Source organism: Falco punctatus (genome assembly GCF_963210335.1).
Source record: "Falco punctatus genome assembly, chromosome: 8".
NCBI classification, from domain to species: domain Eukaryota; kingdom Metazoa; phylum Chordata; class Aves; order Falconiformes; family Falconidae; genus Falco; species Falco punctatus.
In genome coordinates, this window is record NC_137588.1 from 10,031,468 (window position 1) to 10,053,389 (window position 21,922).

Sequence of the window (21,922 nt, forward strand, 5' to 3'; positions counted from 1 at the left end):
TTAAAAAATCATGAGTCTGGGTTTCCCAGATCATAGACACAAATGAGAGTGAAAGATGATAAATATTCCTTTTTATTTACCTTATGATATTTATTTCCTGAGTGGGGAGAGAATGAGAAAAAATGCAAGCTAACTTTTCTCTTTGGTTAGTTGACTCCAGAAGCTGGAAGCTGAAGGAAAGCATAGTTGGGTGAAACTGCAGGTGTTGGTAATGCTGTAGGATCAGGTGTGTCTCAATATCCATAGCTACGTTTCCGTCAAGCAGCATCAAAGAATTGATTTTTGGTGTGTTTTGGAATGAAGCTGCTTGGCTTCAAAGGGAATAGATCATCCACCAGGAAAAGTGCTTTGCTTGACTTTTACATGCCACAGTAAAATGTCCACGTTAGCTATATTGTGAAAAATGTATCCATTATGTCCGTATCGTTGGTCTTCTACAAGCAATGAGTTTGTCCCAAGGGCTAATGATGAGCCAACTTCAGGAGACGGCAAGTACACTCTTGGTTGAGATGCGTGAGATTTCTGCCTTGATCAGCATGAAGTCCAGGACCAATTTGACCTGGCTGGTGTACAGTCTGTGGGATAGGATTGCACCATTGGTGAAGAGAAGGTAAAGGGCCATTTTATGTCAGATAATATATTACTTGTAGCAAGAGGCAATCATTTATCAGAGAGTTCAAGCCAAGATGAGAAGACAGGAAGGTTTACTGCCCAGCCACCTTCTGCGGAGGATGAACCTAGAATACAGACAAAAAGAGACCTGACAAAGGCATTCAAGACATCAGTGTCGCAGATGGGAATGAACCCAGATGTCCTACATCCCCATCTGCTGACTCAGTTACAAGACTTTCCACACAAAAATTAAGAAAGAAAGAAAAAAAATGTAAGAAAATGAGAAAAAGATATTTTTCTTCTCACAGGTATTGGGAAATGAGATTTACACCCTTTTGTGCTTGATTCAGCCTTCCTGGAGAAATCACCTATTTTAAATAGCCTAGTAGAGCCTTCAGTATGAATTTATGCAGTTAAGTGTGTTTACAGTTTCCTAAATTCCCTGTTCTTACAGGAAACCTTTTTTAAGTATTTCTGGATGTTTAGAGAGCTCTGTCTAGCGCCAGCTTTTCTGTCTTTACTTTCAGCCCAAGCAGTTTTTTCTTTCCTTCTTTTCTTTTTCTTTTAGATTAATTTCACACCCATATTTAATTTCCTTTCATTTTGTCTGCCTCCCTTTCAGCCATGATAACACTTTCTGAATCTATCCAGGGCTTTTAGTGCAAAACTAATCGCACCAAAAAAGAAACATCCTAAACCCCCAAATCTTCCCTCCCTCCCTTCTCATTCTCTCCACTGAGCAGACCTAAAAAATGTTGGGTTTTAGGAGGTGCTCTGGAACTGTCGTTATTTATTTTGTGTGTTACCAAAAAAAAAAAATAATGCAACTAGGAAGGATGTTGAGGCTAACAGGAATTGCTGAATTTTATTATCCAGAAAAGATTAATGTAGCTACAGTGTCAGACTTAGACAGCTGATGTAGAGGTTTACGCTAGAGCAGCAGCTGTCCAGTATCACAGATTCATGTCTCAGAGTTAAAGGATCCCATCATCCTTTAAAAGATATCTTTGCTGTTAATTTTTGTTGTGCTAAGAATTGTTTTCATACAAAAAGGTCCTGACTCTCCCTGCCAAATATTATGGCTAATTTTGAACATGGAGCAGCAAAGACCACGAGTGTTGGTGAGGAGCGTGGTGGGAAAGGAGGCGTCTGTCCAGCCGTGGTGGCAGCAGACTCCTTTGCCTTAGTGGAGCTGGAGTAAATGCTCTGGGTGTTGGGAAGAGCATTTGGGAGCAGTGAGCTGGCCCAAAAAGCATATGAGGTTTTCCAAAGTGTGCAGCACAGCTTGGCTCAGCAACATCTACTAGAGAAAAATCCCACCCTTATTTTGAGCTCCTCTGTAACATTGGTGGTAAATATATATGTTGTCAGGCAGAGAGCAACAGGAAGAGATAGGAAAACTGCATAGGTAAAAGGAGTCAGAGACAGCTCTTTTTCTGTTTGACCTCATTTGACATCTGTGCAAGACATGACAAAACCAGATGCTTGAACAGCAGATCTTTATGACGGTGACACAAAGACATGGGCCACAATGGTTCTTGGGCAGTAAGGAAAGTATGAATAAAAATTTTCATGTCCCAGAGGAGCCCATTAGTTTCTCAGCCTGACCTGGTTTTGGAAGCAAGGGTCCCTTCACTGCTGGCCTTGATCAAAGTAAGTGAAAACTCCCTACTTTGGTGGTTGGGAAAAGAAGAGGAGCTGTCAATATTACTCTTCCCCTGTCACCATTATCTTCATGACAGCTTGCCGTTAATAGTCTGTTTCCAAAACTTTGTTTCTGACAGTGACAAGAAAAGGGAAAACTTACTTACGTAAAGGGAAACTGGAGCACGTTCTTACTATCTCCTAATATGAGACATAAAATTGAAAGGTGTCAGGTGCTAAAAGAAATGTTTTTTCTCGTGCAGGAGCATGGAGGTGGAACAGTGGAACTCATTGCCACGGGATGAGAAATGAGCTAGAGTTAAGGGCAGCTTGTTCAGTGGTTTCATGCAGAAGAAGACTATAGTGCTGTAGTGAAAGTTAAATGGCATGAATTCTCTCTGTCTCCCTTCGTTTATATAGTATATAATAACTGGTAACACTATGTTTGGCACTGCTTGCTCCAAGTAATTCATAGGTTTTGTTGGCTTTATAGTGCTAAAGGCCTTTTGCAAGGTGTGCGGAGGGGCTGCACTTGGGATAAACTGTATGCAGCTGGTGTAAATCGACTTCAGGGTATTACTCCCACTGATACTACCTACAAATCTGGCCCAACGTCTACACTTGTTTTACCCAAAGGGGGGAAAAAAACCCCAAAACAAACAGAAGTGTTTCTCAAGGGAGTGTTTGTCCAGCAGCATTCCTGATTTGCACAGAGGTACCCACGCCCTGCGCTGCCTGTGTGAGCTGTGCCTCTCCACCTGCAGTTGGAGCTTGGCTTGTGATGACGTGTGGCTCTCCAGTCACCTCCTTAAATTCCTGCTGAACTGTGGCACTGACGGGGAGCAGACAGGACAGGGCAGAGAAGAACAGACCAACCTAAACTTGTTTTCACTTTTTCTACTCGCTCTGTTGCTGGAGCAAGTTTAAAATGAAAAGAAGCCAGTGAGCACATTTTGGAAGGTTTGCCGTGTGAACCAATTAACGCTCCGCTTATCAAATAAACTTTCATATAACGTTAAAATGTCTGAAGTGGAGTGGAAAGTACAGAGCTGGTGTATACGGTTAAGGTTTAACCTCCATCTTAAGCCAGTTCCCACCCACATCCAGATAGCACGGTGGCATTGCAGGGAGGGGGCTCCTTGCCGAAGTCGGTTCGCTCACGTTCCTTGCGGGGCCTCTCCCCCTTTAAAAGTAAGTTGGCTGCTTTTAAGCGATTCAAAGCTAGCCAGGTGATAAAACACCCACTTATTTTGTGGACTTCCTGGTTTTTGTTAGTTTATCTCACCAGCGGGGTGCTATTTAAACAGAGTCCCTTTTTTAATAGTATTTAACCATATCGGAGTCTGCATAAAATTCCTGGGAACCCCACCAGTGCCAGGGTTGCCTGGAGGACTGGGACACGTTGGTATGAGACAAGGACAGTGAGCCCAATTCAATGGCCTCACAGCACAAGTGCAGAACATGTGCACTTGAAATTTTCAGGTGGAGGGGAGGGGGAGGAATCTGCAAGCTCCATTGCCACTAATATAAAGTAAAAAATCAGTGTCAGATGCCTTTTGCCAGCTTTAAAGCTCTTACATTGACAGAAATAAAGGTAGGACAAGGGAATTATGTGAAGAGAGCTTCTGTGTGGTGTGATGTGTGTTTCTTGGGACATGGAATTGGAGCAAGTAACTGTGAATTTCATCTTTTTCAGAACTAAATACAACACTAGTGTATTTTCCTTGATTTAGTATGTAATTTGTTTGCATGGTTTCACATAGACAGGTACATTGTCCTTTGTTTTTCACGCATACATAGATAGAACATACAAGCCTACAAAGTGAACTGCTTGTCTTCTGATCTGCAAAGGAAGAAACTGGGATGTGAAATTCTTGCTTTTCTGTTTTTAATTATTTAATGGGTGCTGCAAGACTGTGGTAGGAGTCCTGCAAGTATCTGGACGGTTAGGGAGATATCAGTAATTCTGTGACTGTGCCAGTGAAACAGGAGGTGGTTTGTTTGTTTGTTTGTTAAACTTCTGGCACAAAAAAAAGCCACCTACTTATTTATAACCCTTGTGGCAGATTGGAACATTATTTATTAGCTGATCTGCAGGATTTTACAGATAAAACAAACACAATCTGATGAATCAGATTAAACAACAGAGCCACCAGTAGCTGCAAGATAAATCGTAATAAACTACTAAAGTAATAAAAGACTGCAGGCAGAAACATCTTGAAGGTAAAAATAAGGACCCCAACCCCTTAGCTGTTGTACACGAGCACTAAAGGTTACAGATTTATACTAGATTCTGGCTGTGTGCTTATACACAGAGAAGGTATAGATGCTTGAAAGCTTCTCCTGACTAGTGTATTTACTTGTTTTCCACATGTGCATGTTTTTGTGGGTCCGTTCTAGCCAAAATGTAGCACAGATGAAGTCCTCAGAGTTTATATATAATCTGATGTTTAATACTGCTTTCTCTAGAAGATCAAGGGAGGACTGAACACTAGCATGGTATTCCACTGCTAGCCACTTATTTTACAATACCGTAAACAATTGGCAGGTAGATGCAGGTGTCAAACTGCTGGTTTGTGCCCTGGAGATATTTACAGGAGTGTCAGGCGTGTCTAGAAAACAAAGGGTATGTAGGTGCAACATTTCGCCGTTGTTTTACTGTGCACTGATGTACCAGGAATATCTAGTGGTGTTTCACTGCTAGCTGTGTAGGGCTACTGTAATAGTACATGGTAGCTGTCGACAGAAATAACTTATTGCTGACTGCCGCTGTGCAAAAAGTCAGGACATGCTATATTTCATTTGCTGGGAGGCTCACAAATTGTTGAACAACCACATATATATCAATAGGCAATTGATAATAATCTTTATTAAGAGGTACTGGACCACGAGGTCATGAAGTGAGTCAAGTGCTCTATTTCAAGCTCCAAATCGAGATAAGCACTAGTTGCTTAATGGCATATGTATGTGGGCTTCTCCTGTTGTAATGATGCATTTTGGGTTTTGAACCTTTTGAGGTGTCCAGAATAACCTTTTTAAACACAGATCTGGCTGTATGGTCTCCTTTACAGCCTTGATCTAGTGAACCTCGTGTGACCTCACAAACCCTAATACATGACCCAAAATACGATCATCTAAAAAGCGTTTGTAGAATAGAGACATCAGAACTCCATGAGGTCCATGTACCTGCATCCTATGAAATGTACCCCAGGTATTGCTGCCTCCACAGGGACTGGCAAGCATTAAAAGATTAAGGTAAAGTTTTCATAATGTGATTAGAGATTTGGTTTTTCGTGAAACTCAGACTGCTTTGAGATGTCATAGGTTGGGCACTCAGAAGTGGAGGTACTTGACACTGTCACAAGTCTGTGTGTTTGTATGCTCTAGCAGCCTGGAGCCTTATTTTAGATGTGTACATGTTGTGACTTCTGCATGCAGCTTGTCTTGGACAATTGTCAGGTTAGCTGTGGGACTTGCTCCTATTTCTGAACTCCAGTGTATACCGATTAGTGTATGTGTGTGTGTGTAATCTCCCAGGCAAAAAAAAAAAAAAAAAAAAAAGCAACAAATCAAAGACCCCCCATGAATTTCAATGAACGCATTTACAGTCATTAAGCACAGCAGTGAGATACAGCATTGGAGTGGGAGGCAGTTTCCTTTGCAAAGCTATGTGCTGCTCAGAGCCAGCATGGGCTTAGGTCTCACTTTAATTTTTTTGTGATTAATTCTTTCGGGGGTCTATTATTCATGTAAATATTTTTGTGTGTGTGAAGCTATGAGTTAGGCAGCTCTAGAAAAGACAAAGTGTGCTGTTTAATTACAGTAGTGAACCAGAGGGACCATGTGTCACGTCTCTGCAGCCTCAGCCCTCCTACCGAAACCTCAGCGCTGCCTCGGCTCTCCCTGGCTCTGACAATTGCTTCCTTAGCTTGGGAAAGCTGGAGGTGGGAAGGACTGCAGCAACTATTATATCCACCTTTTTGTGACTATTGCACGATTTTTTTTTTTTTTTTTTTTTTTTTTTTTTTTTTGGTCCTGTGTGGTGTTAAATGTCACCAAGCTCAGGGGCATTTTATATTTCCCTGGGCTGGCCGTTTCATGTCCTGAAAGGACAACATGCCTGCAAATTGCCTCATATGCTACCTGTTTTTTTGTCTGACTTCATTTTCTTATTCCTGCTTGATCCTCTACTCTGCATTATCCTAAATATCTCCTCCCACTCTTTAATGTTCACTCCCATATCTAATAAAATCACAGTGTATTATTAAGTCCTTAATTTCTCAGTAGAGATACGGGCCATATTTTTCTGTGTCTACCTATTTGTGTGAGCTTCACCAAATTAGCCTCTGTGCATCTTGCAAAGTGCATGAATTCATTTACAAGCTGCAAAGAAGGGAATTATTACCTTAATCATACGTATGAATAATTGAAGCACAGGAAATCAGAATAACTTGCCTGCAGTCACAAAATTTGTAGTGTAACTAAGAGTTGAACCCTACACTCCCTAGTCCCAGCTCAGTGCTTTAATCGTATTTCCTACCTCTGGGTTAAAACTCATCTTACTCTGTAAGTCTCATTCAAGGCAAAAGGCTGCTTTGTGGTAGGCACCATGTAACTGCAGAACAGCTTCCCTCGCCTGGGCAGCTGCCAGGTTTAGGGAAGAAAGAAGAAATAATTAATGAATATGGGTTATGATGGCAGCAGTGGATTCTACAGCCTCATGGATAGGTGTAAGTATCAGCCCAAAAGAACATCTTTAACTTCTTCGATGCTGCTGCAGAAAGCTTGAATTGGAGAGTACTGGGGTTTCCTCCAGCTCTGGGGTGCTGGGAGTCAAGTGGGAGTTTGGATTTTACAGAAGTCAGTCATGCTCAGTGTGCTGCTATCAGAGGGACTTCTTCAGACCAAAAGTAGCTACATCAGATGGCCACTTAGTTCAGAAATCTCAGCTGACTTCCCTTCCAAGGCCCTGTAAAATAATGTAAATACAACAATAATGTAAAAATTATAAAAAATAGAAAAAAAAAATAAAAAGAAAAATAAAAGTGATACAAGTCAGGTACAAAGCTCAGTGCAAAGTCTCTAGTCCTTGGATTGGGCTGACCCACATCACACAGCTGTAGTAGTGCCCTTTCCTGTATGAGCTGGTAGCGTTAGCGCTGAGATGTCGCAGGGACTCGGGACATGGGCGGATGGATGGGATGGAGTTCGGTGCTGCACTGCTGCAGAGGAGAACGTGGTACGTGAAACAGGGAAATGTGGGAGCAGTTAATCCTGACTGCTGAAAGCAGGGCATGTTTTGTCATTGGTCTTAAGGGAGGCAGGACTTTAGCTCAGCAAAGTGTAGCATTTCTCTTAACCTGTTCTATAAGCCTTTCTCATGTTATATGCTTATGGCAAGGTATTACCTGGGATGCCTTGTTATTTCCCTTTGACTTACTTTATATTCTGCTATGCACTCCCATCTCTTTTGAGAACAAAATGCTGCACAAATGCCTTACGGGCTCTTTCTCTTTCACTGACCTTTTTTATGACTTTAAAGAAGTTTCCCTAGGCCCAAGTCTGCTTTCTGTCTTGAATATTGACCTTAGAGTTACACCATCTCATTGTTGGTGCGTGCAGACTTCTCAGCTATCAAAGTTCACCCACAGGACTCAAAGTATTTCTAACTCAGAAACACCTTGCCTTTTATGTCCTTCTCCTCTTCCCCCCTCCTCCCTCCACACGAACATTTTAATTTCACAAGCAAACTTCTTTTCTCTGTGAATTTTGACGAGTGGTTTACCTGTTTCATGGTAAAAATTGTACTTCAAATTTAAATGTCTTTTTCACTGTGACTGTCATAATATTTTCCATTCGAAGCTGAGACTCCACTGTGGGTTTTCTGTACCACATTGTCATCCGTACGAATCTGAGCTTAAATGCCTGGAAATTCTGACATTTCAGTAAGAAATATAAAAGTGGTTTTTTTATATTCTTCAAGTTAGCTCTTTCATAGGTATGGCTGCTGGGTTTTGCCCAGTGCCCTGGCCTTTCCCAGTTCAACAACGGATCAAAGATCTCTCAAGATCTAACGCTTGTTTGCATTCGCTGTAGGGTGTAATTTCTATGAGAATGAGTGATGGTAATTTTTTATATGATTGCTTACCCCAAAAAGGTGATAAAGGAATAATTACCCCAAACCAGGGAATTTCCAAACTGGCTTTGCTTGGGTGCTGCTGCCATTGGCAGCAGCGGTTACGTACAATGCCAAATGCAGTGTCTGTGTACAGTGGTCCTCAGCGAGTATCTCAGAGAAGGCAGCTTCATACCAAGCACACAGAGCCAGACTGAGTAGCTTCACAGTGGAAATGGCTCCACGGTGGACAAGAGCTGCCTTTAGAGGGGCGCTTGCAGAGGGTTTTGGTCAGCTGTAGCACTGTTGAACTCTTTGCTTTCAAGTCAACGGCCTCTAGCCCAAGACTGCTTGTGCCCAGTAGTGCAAGCCACATGTTTTGGGGGCAGATTTTGACTATTAATATTTACTTACTATACAGTGTTTGACAAAGGCTGAAATCTCTCTGGGCAGTCGTGTGGTTTCATAGGTGGTTCGTGACCTGGAACGAAGTGTGCTGTTGAGGAGATCACCAGAATTGAATTCTCTAATACACATTTACAGCTTTCTGTTGGGTAATATGAAATATGGAAGAGTGTACACCCACTGGCAACATTCACGTCCACAAATACATATATATATATATTTTGTCATTAGTTACTTTGAGAATACAAGGGGAAATTCGATGCTGTTTCACTGACTTGACATTTTTCCCAACTGCAAGATTTGTAAAATCCAGATCATAATGGCTAGCTGCACGTTTTACAAAACAGGTTGTGCAAATTGATAGCAACACAAACTGCTACTATCAGAACCCGTTCCATTGTGGTCTGACGTGACCAATTGTGCTGGAACCCAAGTCACAGTCACTTTGTGCAGTTTTATAGTATAAATCAGATTTTACACGTGTGGAGCTATGTTGTGATTGTGTCTGTAGAGCAGCAGGGACAGAATTTGGAAATGAACCCAAGGGAGTTGTAGTTGATCCTACTCAACTGGAGCTCACAAACTTTGCTCTTCACAGCTGTGTCTCAGCAGTTTCCAGTTGTGTATTAGGCATCATGACTAACATTTGTCACATGTTGTTTATTCTCTTATCTTCTCCCCAGAGGAGGGACCGTGTGTGCTGGGGTATTTCTTTCCTTCGGGAGTTACGTTCCTCAAATCCCATATTGCCTGTTGAAATTGGGACTTTATCATTAGCTTTTATCATCTCTATGAACCTTGAAATTTGATGGAATTTGGGTAGCTGATGGTCCTAGATATCACCAGAAAAGCTGAGCCTTGTTGTGTGTGAATAGTTTCTGAAATTGTTGCAGTGCAGGGAGCAACCATTTGAAGAGGTGTAATACAAACATTTTTTTATTGTTGAAGCTTTTTTTTTCTGCTCTGACCTTGTAGAGAATGTGTTTCTCTATACTAAATGATAATATATTTAATTAACTGTAGCTGCCTCTTGAATATCTGAAAGCAATTGTCCTTTTCCCTTGTGTCTTACAGTTTAACTAAGTTGCTCGTTAACCTGGTGTAGCCAAATCAGGTGGGCTAATTCAGCCCTGCTTCAGCTTGGTTAACTTAGTCCCTTCAGCTGCACTGGATTTTTTTGATTAGACACTGAGTTAGCTTCTAATGAAGTCTGTCAGACTGACAGACGTTGATGCCATCTAGATGCATGATGAAGCATTGTAATAGTGATGGAAAAAGTCTTTCCATCCTAGGGAGCCACCAATGTGTTTTCCTAAAGGTGCTTCCAGAATGAGATGGCTGGTTTATGTTTAAGAGTTGAGGCTTCATCCAGATCGTTCAAATCAAGGGCAATTAATCTGGGAATGATAATGAGCCTCACGCTTGGCCTCCACTGAGATTTCCAGTACCAGTTACGGCAACAGTGTAAGCTAGTGAGCAAAATAAAAGACCACAATAACAGTTTCATCTAAGATGCAGTACTTTCCTGAGGATAAGCCTTATCTCTAAATAAAGAAAATAAATCCACAGTTTGGATCAAAAGCACCTTTTTTCCCCCAGTGGAAAACTTGATTGTGTCACTGAACTGTACATAGAAACAAACTTTTTGAGAAAAACAATCTTTCTGCAAGTGTGTTCATTTTATCAAATCCCTTTTTTCTGAGATGAAAACTTTTGAAACTTTTTTGACCGACAATGATACCAAAGGCTCAGGCTTTTTCATCTTCCATCATATGGGTAATGTGGGGCACACACTGGTATCTGCTAGTCCGCCAGGGGCCACAGAGAATTTCCTTGACTTTGGGTCTTTTGTGTTTAGGGCTTCAGCCCCAAGGCAAGGAGCCCTCTTCCCAGTTTCTTGTTGGCTATGGGTGTCCTCCCTCCAGTTTCCCCTGCGTTTTCCCATCCCAGTGGTGACGGTGCATTTTGGCTGCAATTAGTACAGCTTGGATTTCATTAAGTAAATGACTGTGAAAAGCTTTCAATATTGGGACAAGCCCAATAGAAACATGTATATTATCCAACAGAGGATGTTCTCAATTTCTTTGGCTGGAAACTAAAATTCTTACCTAAGATTGTCAAAACTCTGGAATAAGTTTGACCTTCCCCATACCTCAGCCGGCTCTGAAAATCGCAGGCGATGGTGTTTACTAGACTTGCAGTACTGACTTAATAGCTCTTTAGTTATTAGAGAATAAATGTTCGTGTTCTACAAGTTTAAATTGTATTAAAAGCCTTTATTAGCACGGCTTGGCAAAATACACTCCTGGCTAGCTTTCTGGCCTTGGGTTAGGCCATTCTTGTGGTTTCTTAATGACATGCTATGAAAAGGATATACTTTATGAGAATCTGGTGCCAGGTTTTGCATGTATTAAGAGGCATTTGCCATTTGTTCGTAATGCTGCTGAGTGAAACAAAAAAGAAAATTTTAAAATTTGAACGCAAGACGCAACTCCTCTGTCTTGATTTTCATTGTGCATTGCTTTTTATATCTTTTATATATATATCTTCATATTATATATATTTTAATATTATCCAGTCTCTGCAAATTACTGGTAGCAGCTCAGTTCTGGCATGTAACAGTGCTGTTACCAAAGTTACTTTCCGTTGTCTTTTATTTTCCAACCTTCCCTTAGTAATTTTGGCAAAGTTTTCTCAATGAAAGAACTCCTCTGGGCCATGTAATGGGTTTCCCCACAGCTGGGAGCAGAATTAGGCCACTGGGGCAGCTTGTTTTTGTGAAGGCAACTGTTCATGCCATGGGCAAAAGTGTCTCAGAAGTTTCTTTCCCATGGGACTTGTTTGACACATAGGCAGTGCTGAGGTGCGATTCAGCTGTTTCGTATCTTTTCCCCTCTTGTCATCTATTTATTTGCTTTGTGACCAACAAGTCCTGCCTTTTTCCTTCTGCTGATACTGCGCATTAGTGTGTAAAATGGATGGGGTGAAGTACCCAGTGGGTGGGAGGAGGTGTGTGTGGTGGGAAAATAAGGCTGGGAAAAAGGTCTGGGAGTTGAATAACCTTTCTTAGGTGTCTTTCCATTGCAAACATTGTTTGCTGCAAAAGTGTGATTTTTTTTTTTTTTTTTTTTTTTGATAGTAAAAGTGGGTTGCAGTGGATTTGACCCAATGCTCTCGTTCTTTCCGCAGTGGGGAAGCCTCACAAGTGTAACTACTGCGGCCGGAGTTACAAGCAGCGCAGTTCGCTGGAGGAGCACAAGGAACGCTGCCACAACTATCTGCAGAATGTCAGTATGGAGGCTGCTGGGCAGGTCATGAGTCACCATGGTGGGTGGAAACCGCCTTTTGAGGTCTCTTGGACTGGAAGCATCTCTTGCGGGTTTTTTTCCATCTGTTTTTCTTCCTTCATTTCAGCTTTGCATCACTTCCATCTTATAGATTGCTTATACTCAGATAGGCAGGAGGAAAGATGGGCTAAAATTCTCTGTCCGATTTAACAGCACTGGTTTTGCTGATATTTTTTTTTTTAAGTCAGTATTTCATTTTTTAGTACATATAAATATGCAGACATGAAAATAGGAAAGTCACATGTGCAACGTTACCCAAAAAATCAACTAAGCCATGTATAAAATATATGATTTCCCTCCCCTTTGTTTCTGATGGTGACTGACAATTAAAGAGATAAGGATGATGGAGGTATTCAGAAATCATTATTTCTGATCCCTGTAATATTATCTTATATCCCCCAAAAAAGGGAGGGAATATATATAAAAATCTCCAAAGCGGAACGGAATTCAGCAATGTTGATGAAAGTAATTATAACCAAAAAAGTGTTTATATGCATTTATATTTGTTAGTATTAATGTTAACTAACACTGCATGTGTTAATATACATAAAGACTGAAGATTGCCAAAAAGATTGTTGAAAGCAAGAAATGTCAAACTCCATGAATTTGTTTTAAAAATTTTCCATAGCTGTTAGTACGGATAATGAGCATAATGTCTCAGATTGCAGGGTTGTAGGCTTATCTGTAGCATTAAATACTACATGGTAACTGTCCAAAAATTGTTAAAATTTCGTTCAAAATCATCATTTTGGAAACTCTTCTAAAACTGAACATCTTTTAACTTTTAGAAGTTGTCTTTAGATGTTGGTAGTTGAAGTATTTAGACTTTCTTACTAATCAGAAAATATAAAATCTATACATTTTCTATTTTGATTAAAAATTACCATATGCCTAAGAATACCAAAAAGTTAGATTGTAGGCAAATGGAAAAATGAAAAGGTGAAAGAACATTTCATCTTTTTTTTTTTTTTTTTCCATTTTGTTGCTTTTCATTGTTGAGTGGAGTCATATGGCTTCATTTGGAAATTAATTATGTAAAAGTTCTGAAAGGTCATTTCTAAAAACCTAAAAATACAAGCTGAATTAAAATCTATTCAGCATTTCTAATACTGAGCTACTTTTTGGTGAAACAAAAACAAAATCAGCAAAAAATTGTAACGAGTACTTTTCTATGAACGATTTAATCCCATAAAGGCCATCTAAATGTATTTAATATGTATTGCCAAAATGTTTTTACAGCTCTGTCTTTGATTACTGTCTTTGTAGACATCCTGGAGACTAAAATCAACATTTAAAATGTAACGGATGACTTCAGTGTCTTTAAAGTTCGTGATTATCCGCTTTAGGCCTGACTTTACACTTGGAGAAGTCAGTGGAAAGACCGATTTCAGGTCTTTGCTATGTGCAGGTACCTGTTGTGTGCTTGGGCTGTTAGAGCGCTTAGTTGATAGTATGAGTTTAACCACCAGCGCCATTCCCACCAAGATACACGCTCTTCACTCTACAAGGGTGTGCCTGTCGTTAACCAGCGAGGTGATGGTTTCAGTCAGCCTTTCCTTAGGGGAGTAACAGTAGGTTGATATAGTTGTGACAGCCAGGATGTTTCAGAGATTACATTGTAGAGGATCTTCCCCAACTCCACTCAACTTCTGGGTTTGTTATTCAGGTATTTATTAAAAATGGGTTTATTTTTCTTGATAGTGTGCTTCTGAGGAAATCTAAAGCTTTTTCTAAGCTGCTTAATGCTATGACAAGAACATTAAGTCTTAACCTTGTCTGCCCAAAGAAGCTGGAATGGTTGACCTTGCATTGATTTTTCCACCAACTGAAGTTAAACCAGTGCAAACCCCATGTGGACAGTTCTTTTATTTACAGCCTGACTGACTTTGCTTGGGCTTAAAATAGAAATGTTCACACAACCACTTCACTTTTTCTCAACAAAATTAGCTTAAAACAGCACTTTGAATTCAACAGTGCCTCTTTCTCCTCCGGGCAAATATGTCTAAATCTCCCCTGGTGAATGTTTAAGGGGATGTTTGATCCACTGTCTCCGTTTAGCTGTTTAGTGAGGGCACAGCGAGGACAGGCAGCAACAGGGAGCTCCAAATTCAGCTGGGATCAGTAATAAATCCCACCTCACATCCCAGCATCACTCCCACCCATGAAGCTCAGCATAGGAGTGAGGGTCATAAGCAACAGCCTTTAGAGGTCTGCAGCAAAGTCATTTCTCCTGGGACTATAAAGACACCAGGGAAGAGTATACAAATGATTTCTCAGCTTAGTTAGGTTTTAGTCTAACCTGGGAAAATGTATTCATTTTCTTCTCTCTCATGTCATACATGGAAAGGATATTCCTGAGCTTAAGTATATGCTTTGGAGATTTTTATCATTGGTTTATCTTCTATCACATTTGGGTTAAGTTTCCCTGACTCTCTTTCCAAATACTTTTGTAGTATTTTGTTCCTGCTGAGTGTTCTGAAGCATCTGAATGCATTTTGGTGTGGCTCCTGATGTAGAGGTGCGGAATTTCTTATCCCTACCAGCATCCTGCTTTAAGGGCACAGGCAGCTGTGCTGGGTCTTAAACAATACGGCCAACTTTTAACATCACTCTAAATTATTTCTGCAGAGATTAATTGTTCCAGAAAAGTGGAGGCAGCCCCTAGAGAGTTTGGATTTTTTTCAAGCATTGTTCTCAAGTTGATCAGTTTATAGGCATGGTACAGACATCTACTTGGGTGCTTTCACTATGCCCTGAGGAGGCCTTTAATTTCAATTATCTTTGTCTTGCACATGGCTAGATCACCTGACTAAAGCCACAAGGGGAGGGGAAGGAGGGCTAGTTTCTGTGTGTGGGTAGGAATGTACAAGTCTCTGGGTCTCTCTCCATCATCTTGCAGGGTGCAGGTTGCTTGCTGAGCTACCCCTCCTTGTGGCTTGGTCCTGTTCCCTGCTCAGCAGGACAGCTGCTGCAAGAGAGCTCCCATGGCTTTGTTGTTGGCAATTTTCAGCTCAGCAGTGCCGGGCCCGGAGTTTGAAATTAGTCTGCAGTTTCCTAGCTAGTGGTGTGTTGGGGGTGACAAAAATTACAGTCTCTGAATGCCAAGAACATGACCTTTACAGGAATGAACAGGGAGAAATGTTGAAGGCTAGCTATGGTTTATACCTGGTTATGTGTTATTCTCCATCTCCATAAAGAAAAAAGTCCAGGGGAATTCTTAAAGTGGAGTGGAGAAAGATACTCATTTTAGGAGAAGGAGAAAGAAGCCTAGTCCTAGGTTGTGTGAGGCTCAAAGGCCAGATAATACAAAACACGCAGTGGCCTTGTGTCCTTCCCTCTTACAGAATTGCTTAAAACATCGTGAAAATGCTGGTCCCACAGGAGACATCACACTGTGGTCCATGGGAATACTTCCTGTCATTTCCCTGCACACACACACTTTTTTAAAAATAGCAATATGGTGAGCTTAGGAAAGCAAGTTGAGGTAGGTGGAGTAATGCTAACATATACCAGCTGAGACTTAGCCCAGTATCAGTTGTCTGCACACAAAGGTATTTATCAGCAAAATGCACATTTGGTAATTTTTTTTCTTTTTTTTTTCCCCCTATTCTTTCCTCACTTGGACAACATCAACTTTTTTTAATAGTGTGTGTGTCTTCCTACAAATTAAGGAGTAAAAACTAAAAAATAGCCACTTTGAGCACTATGATATAAAGACCAGTGTCTTCAGGAGAGTGAGTACTGTTCTGAAGACCATCCAGGTTTGTCAATTGAGAGTTTGGGCTTAGAAACAACATTTGATGTTAACTGCAATTGAGACCATAAACAGTGACAGAGATGGTGAACGTTTGCGTGGGCAGGCCAGGAGCACACCTTGATAGCTGATTAAGAACATCCCTGAACAGAAACATACTCGAGCGTGGGCTTTTCATGGACTAGATGCTTGATTTTTAGAATAAAAAAGCCTTCCTGAGCTGAGACCGTAAGTTCACAGTATAAAATGAGTTGCTATATCAAAGCTAGTTATAATGTCTCAGCTGTTCTTCGGTAGCTCCCGCTACCAAGGTAATGAAATATGATGAAATACAACAAAAAATGAAATGCATTTACCACAGAGTAAATGTGTACACATGAGCTTCCATTACAGAGCAGCTGATTTGTGATAACTGTTGGTTGTGTGTGATTGGGTTGTTTTTCCCCTTTTTTTTGTTTTGTTTTTCCTCAAAAAAAATGATGTGTGCTGGGCTATTTGTCCTTTATTTGTGTATTTTGAAATTGAAATTAATGTATTTAGAATAGACAGTGTGATCTTTAGCTTAACTCTCTAGGTTTCTAAAATGTGATATCTCACCTGTTTGGTCTGGTTTGGCATGCAATTTAAATGGTTTCAGAAACCAGAGTATTTCCATCTCTCCCTTCTCCCAAGAAATCTACATAACAAAGCACATTCTGGTAACTTATTCCCATCATAACACAAGTATTGGCATGATTCAGTGATTCTACTGCAAAAGAGCCATGCCCTGGGTTATAGACTTGAGTTCTGAGGTGGGAAAAAGAGCTTACAGCATGAAAGATGGGGAGTGGTAGAAAAAAAGCTTTTATTGGTGATTATTTTACTTTTTAAAGGATTCCAGGCAGAATTTTTGCCTGACTTAGAGAAGAGCAGATGTCTTTTTTAGCACTATTCATTTCTCATGGAAGAAAGGTTTCAAATTCTGTATAGGAAATTTTACACACATATGCCCAACAGTAGAATTATTTAATTATTACTTAATTGTTATAAGACATACAAATGTCACTACATTTGGGGCTTAATCAGATGGCTATGAAAGTAATCAGGAGGTTTTCAACTGATTTTGTGGGTAAGTACAATTCTACAAAGCTAGCATGCCCTTAACAGGCCTTCCCGGCAGGGAATTGGAGCCCTCTGCACCTCCCTAGCTCCCCACCACCATGTCCCGTACACCAAGAGCTGGAAATTCTTGAAGTGGCATCCATGTGCAAACCCGACTCCATCAAAGTGAGGATGGATATTGCCGCTGAGGAGGGATCCAGGGTTTCACAAGCCCTGTGTGTGTGAATGTGCATGCATACGCTGATTTTTGGTAATCGAAAAGCACACTCAGACACCAGCTCCCAGTGAAAATCAACAGATGTAATCTTTCCTTTCTTCCAAAATCTCCGTGGTAAATACTTGGGCAGAACTAGTGCAGATAGCTCCTGACCGAGCACAGTATTTAAATAACCTTAAAAATATAACCTTACCTATTAAAGTATTCCAAACCTCCTAGACTGCACTGGGCATTAATTAGGTCACTTGAACACTACATCCCATTTTATTGCAACGTTAGATTCATTTCATATTTATGCTTTTTCTTCCTCTCTTTCATTGATGCCAGCAGGACTGCCTTGTAAATGAGAAACCATTGTGTTTCTCAGGGGGAGCATCCTGTACAAATAAAAAAGCAGCAGAGTAAATCATTTTATAGCATATGGTAGATTCTAAGCCTGAAAGTACTCGGCTTTCCATAGCAGCAGAGGCACAAATGGAATCAAATTAATAAATTGCCATGTTTTCTTATTATGAATGTCTGAATTGAGAAGTTCACCTGAGCAGATACTCTGTTTTGTAATTGCCTGGTATTTGCTCTTCCTTACTAGAAAGAAGGCAAAGACAAGGCTTTTATCACCCTATTTTTCATATATTATGTGCTAACAAACAGCTGTGTGTTTAAGAATAGGGGAGTGATTATTCCATATCAGGATGCTGAAGGTAGTAAAGTTAAATGGGAGGAAAGTAGGCTGGTGGTGTTCATTTGTGGCACAGTCTCAGGGGGAAGGTGTCTGTGACACAGAAGTCTGCCATGGGTGAGACCAGAGGAGGACCAGCAGAAGACACATACAGGTTTCAGTCCTTTTCTGTTACCTCAGCAGTATCACCCATGACTTCATGGGAAGATTTATCTAATACAGGGAATGCAATGGATTACTCACAGTTTACAGATTGTAGGAACTCTGTGCAAGTTCATTGTTTCCATCCCTTTGCCATCTGTTCTTCTCCTCAAATAATTTTTTTGCACCTCAACTATCCCATTAGCACATGGACTAGGGGCTGATCCTTCTCAAGTTTCTCTTGCTACCTTCTGAAGATGAACGCGGGACAACCACGTATTAAATTCATGGCAGCAGAGAAGAACTACACATGGAAACACACTTGACATAGATTGCAAATGACTTGGACTCTGTGGGTCTGATCCACAGCATGGTACCACTGACCCTTCTTGCTGTTTGTAAGAGGATGCTCAACAAAAAACGGAGTATTTTGTAGGTATTTAGTGAATAGCTGTGTCAGCAAGTGACATAAAACCCTGTGTGAGCCAGTCACCACCCTGGTCAGGAGCCCGTGTAATTCCTGTACTCCTTTTGCTCTAGCACCTTATTCCCCAACCCAAAAAGTGACAAAGAGTGAGACGAGTAAAGACAGAAGGGCTCATTGATTTCTTGTTATTGTCTCAAAGACAATGTATGAGCATTCCCCTAACATAGCACAGGAATGCTCCCTGCTGATGCCAAGAAGTGGGTGACATCCAAGACAGATGGAGACTTGCATTCACAGGTTGTTAGGTCTGTTTGAAGATATAAAATATTAATCAAAATTTCTGTAGTTTCTGTGACTGATTCTGAAGGGAATTTCCATACGATGTTCATCCTGTAATTCCAATAGAGTGTTTGTTGATTTTAAAATCTTGCATTGGGAGAGAGGAAGCATGATTTAACAAACAGATCCTTCATTCAGGAAGCCTTTGTCTTGGGGAATGCACAGCCAGGCCCAGGAAACACAAGTTATCAATGCCTTGTACGTTTTTTAGTCATTGAGATCAATGTGAAAATAAAATAAGTATGGTAAACATGCCAACTGATAAGCATGAAGTTAAGGAAGCTACAAAAAACGGTAACTAAAAAGTTACATTGGGAACAGGTAACCATATCGAAGGGAGAATAACAGAAAATGCCATCTACGGAGTGAGTTTTCAAAAGTGTCCCCTCCTCACCTGGGATCTTGAATATTCAGAACAAAACAAGTCCTTTAATAAGTGCTTAAAGTTGGGCTTTTGCTAAATAAGATGGTCCCAAAGAGAGGCATTTTGTAAATGTGGCTCTGCTTAAAGGTGATTGCTATCTTGATGCCCAGTGTGTTCTTGCACATTGCTTTATTTTGTGTTGCACTTGTTGCGCAATCAGCAGGGTTCCAATGATGTGTGTCATCTGTGAAGTGTAGACCAGACTTGTCTGATACGATTTTTTGGTTTTATGTAGTACCTCCTATGGACGATTGTAAGGAACAAGAGCCTGTGATGGACAACAATATTTCTCTGGTGCCTTTTGAGAGACCTGCTGTTATAGAGAAGCTGACAAGCAACATGGGAAAGCGTAAAAGCTCCACCCCACAGAAGTTTGTGGGTAAGCTTGAAATACGCCTTTTATTATTTTTAGTGCATAGGTATAGGTTACTTGTTATTTGTAATAGTCAGAAGAATAAGGGGAAAAGTAGCGTGCTCAGAATTTGGTTGCGATGGGGAGGGACAACAATGGAGGTGGCTAAATCACAGCGAGAAATCCTGAAAATTATTGAATTAATTTTACCAACCCAGGGAATTCAAAAGTGAGGTCCCAGAATCATGACAATGGCTTAGAAATTCTTCAGCTTTTTATTATGCCTTAAGGCTGTTTTGTTTTTCTTAACTTTCCTCTGGCCCTTTTGAGATTTAGTTGTCATCTTTCCTCTCCTTGCCCCAGCAAGTAAAAGCTAAGACTCTCACATAATTATCTGTCTCCATATGTGTGTTAAAAAAACAAGTATCGCAAGACTTGCAACTTGTATTAAATTCTTGAGAGTTGGCAACAACTGGCCTGATATACCAGCACGAGGAAGTAAAATCGCATCACTTCTGTTAAAGAAGTGCTTGCTCCAAGTGCAGTGTTCTGCACACAATAAACTTATTAATGCATGAATATAAACCAACATTGGATGACATGGTTACCACATTTAGAATCCTAGGCCCAGAATTCATATTTTGCTTTGTGTCTTGACATTTTAAAGTTCTTCAGCTTGTAACAGGAGACGGTATGGGGAACTTGTCTTTGAGCTCTGGCTTAAAACTTTTTTACTGAGGCAGTACTAAACTTCTTAGGAGGGGGAGAGTTTGGGTAAGTGTGTGCTGCTAGACTCCAAAGTCATGTCATATGCGTTTTCCACACTCGCTGGAAGGACAGTGGTAGAATTTAAGGGTGTCATATACTCATTCTGCCTACTCTGAGGACACTTACAGTGTGAGGATCAGAGGACTGTAAGCAATTAACACAGCCATTTAGAAAAGTTGTTGCCCCTCAGCTAAATGCAGATTCAGATGGATTTGTTAAATCACCACTGAAGGTGGTTTTAAGCTAACCCACATGGTTTTGAATAGTAGGGGGCTAGCAGCATGCCGCAGCTCACCTGGGGGGCACTGACACACTGACCTGACTGCTCACAGACATCTGACCATTCCCAAATACCAGTGCTAAGCCAAGATTAGGTCAGGAATGATCCAACCCACATGAGGAATGCTGGGAGATGTCAGGATTGTTATTAGTCCTTCTGAGAGAAAAGCTCTTAATTCTTGGGCTGTTGTCTTTTAAAGTGGTCTGAAATGGATTACTTACTGTATAGCTAATAAGAACTGGAAGACTTACGCTCTGATTTAATTTACTGCTGTGACAACAGTTGGGGTTGAAGAGGGTGGAAATAGGAGCAGGACTCTACTGACAAGCCAAATACACCTTTATGAGATTGTAAACGTGGGCCCATCATAGCAGGCTTCCCTAGTGTTGTCTCAGCAAGTGCTTTACGTTCTTGCTCTACGTTCTTGCAGGTTGCAGTCAACAGTGAAATAGTGAACAATGCTGATGCTTAAACTGGTGTGTCTAGATCTCAGAGACAGTACAGCCTCAAAAGGAAGAAGGGTATTCACACCTCTCACTCTCGCCCACCCCCACACACACCCCGGCCCCAAGCTGTCCACAGACTTGAACAGAACTGTGCTTGCAGTGCCTCTCGGAGGTTATCTTTGCAGGGGCCAGAGACTTGGTCCGGGAGGGCTGGAGACCTTGCTTCTTTCCCTTAAATTCTGGGGTACCCAGGCCTGCTTCCATAAGCAGTATATTTTACTCATCATAAGCATACCTCACCACTGAGGCAAGCCACTTTGTGGATGCATAAATTGAGTCGGTTTTTGGAAGCTGTAGATGAGTGTCTCTTTTTGAGACCAGGAAGGTTATTTTATTTGTCCACTCATGTGCAATTGACCATATGTTGTTACTGTCTTCAAAAGCAAATTTACCGATTGGAAATCCTTGCCTGAGATATGCTGTAGCAGATTATTTTTCTCTTCAGTAGGGTATGCTCGTTAGATAAATCTGTTTCTTCTATAGGTGTAATAGATCATTTTGGTATTCCGTTTTTCTGGGGCTAGGAATTCAGTGCTTCGTGTGACATGCAGCTTTTTATCCAGATCCAGCTGTAAGGAAAAAGTGTCCTCTTTTATATTTACTGTATCTTTCTTTTTCTTTTCCTTTTGTGATCTTTCATGGCATCACAGTGTTTGAATTGAGTAACAGCAGTCTCTCTTTGCTACCTTTCTTTTTTTTTTTCCACTATGACCTCACTTTTCTTCCCATTTTCTCCCAATGAAATATTGTTCAGCTCTATCAGGAAGAATTTGTAATGATTCTGTTGCTTGCAGGAAATTTTCCTGTGCAT

The 21,922-nt window shown here is 40.8% G+C and overlaps 1 protein-coding gene across 1 annotated transcript in view; it reads left to right on the forward strand.

Moving 5' to 3' along the window:
* Window positions 1–21,922, forward strand: part of IKZF2 (IKAROS family zinc finger 2) — a 193,275-nt gene that overhangs the window by 92,742 nt on the left and 78,611 nt on the right. The window contains exons 7-8 of the mRNA XM_080399859.1: window positions 11,966–12,103; window positions 19,441–19,584. Of these exons, the coding sequence (XP_080255985.1) occupies window positions 11,966–12,103; window positions 19,441–19,584 (282 nt within the window). The remainder of the gene's footprint in view (window positions 1–11,965; window positions 12,104–19,440; window positions 19,585–21,922) is intronic.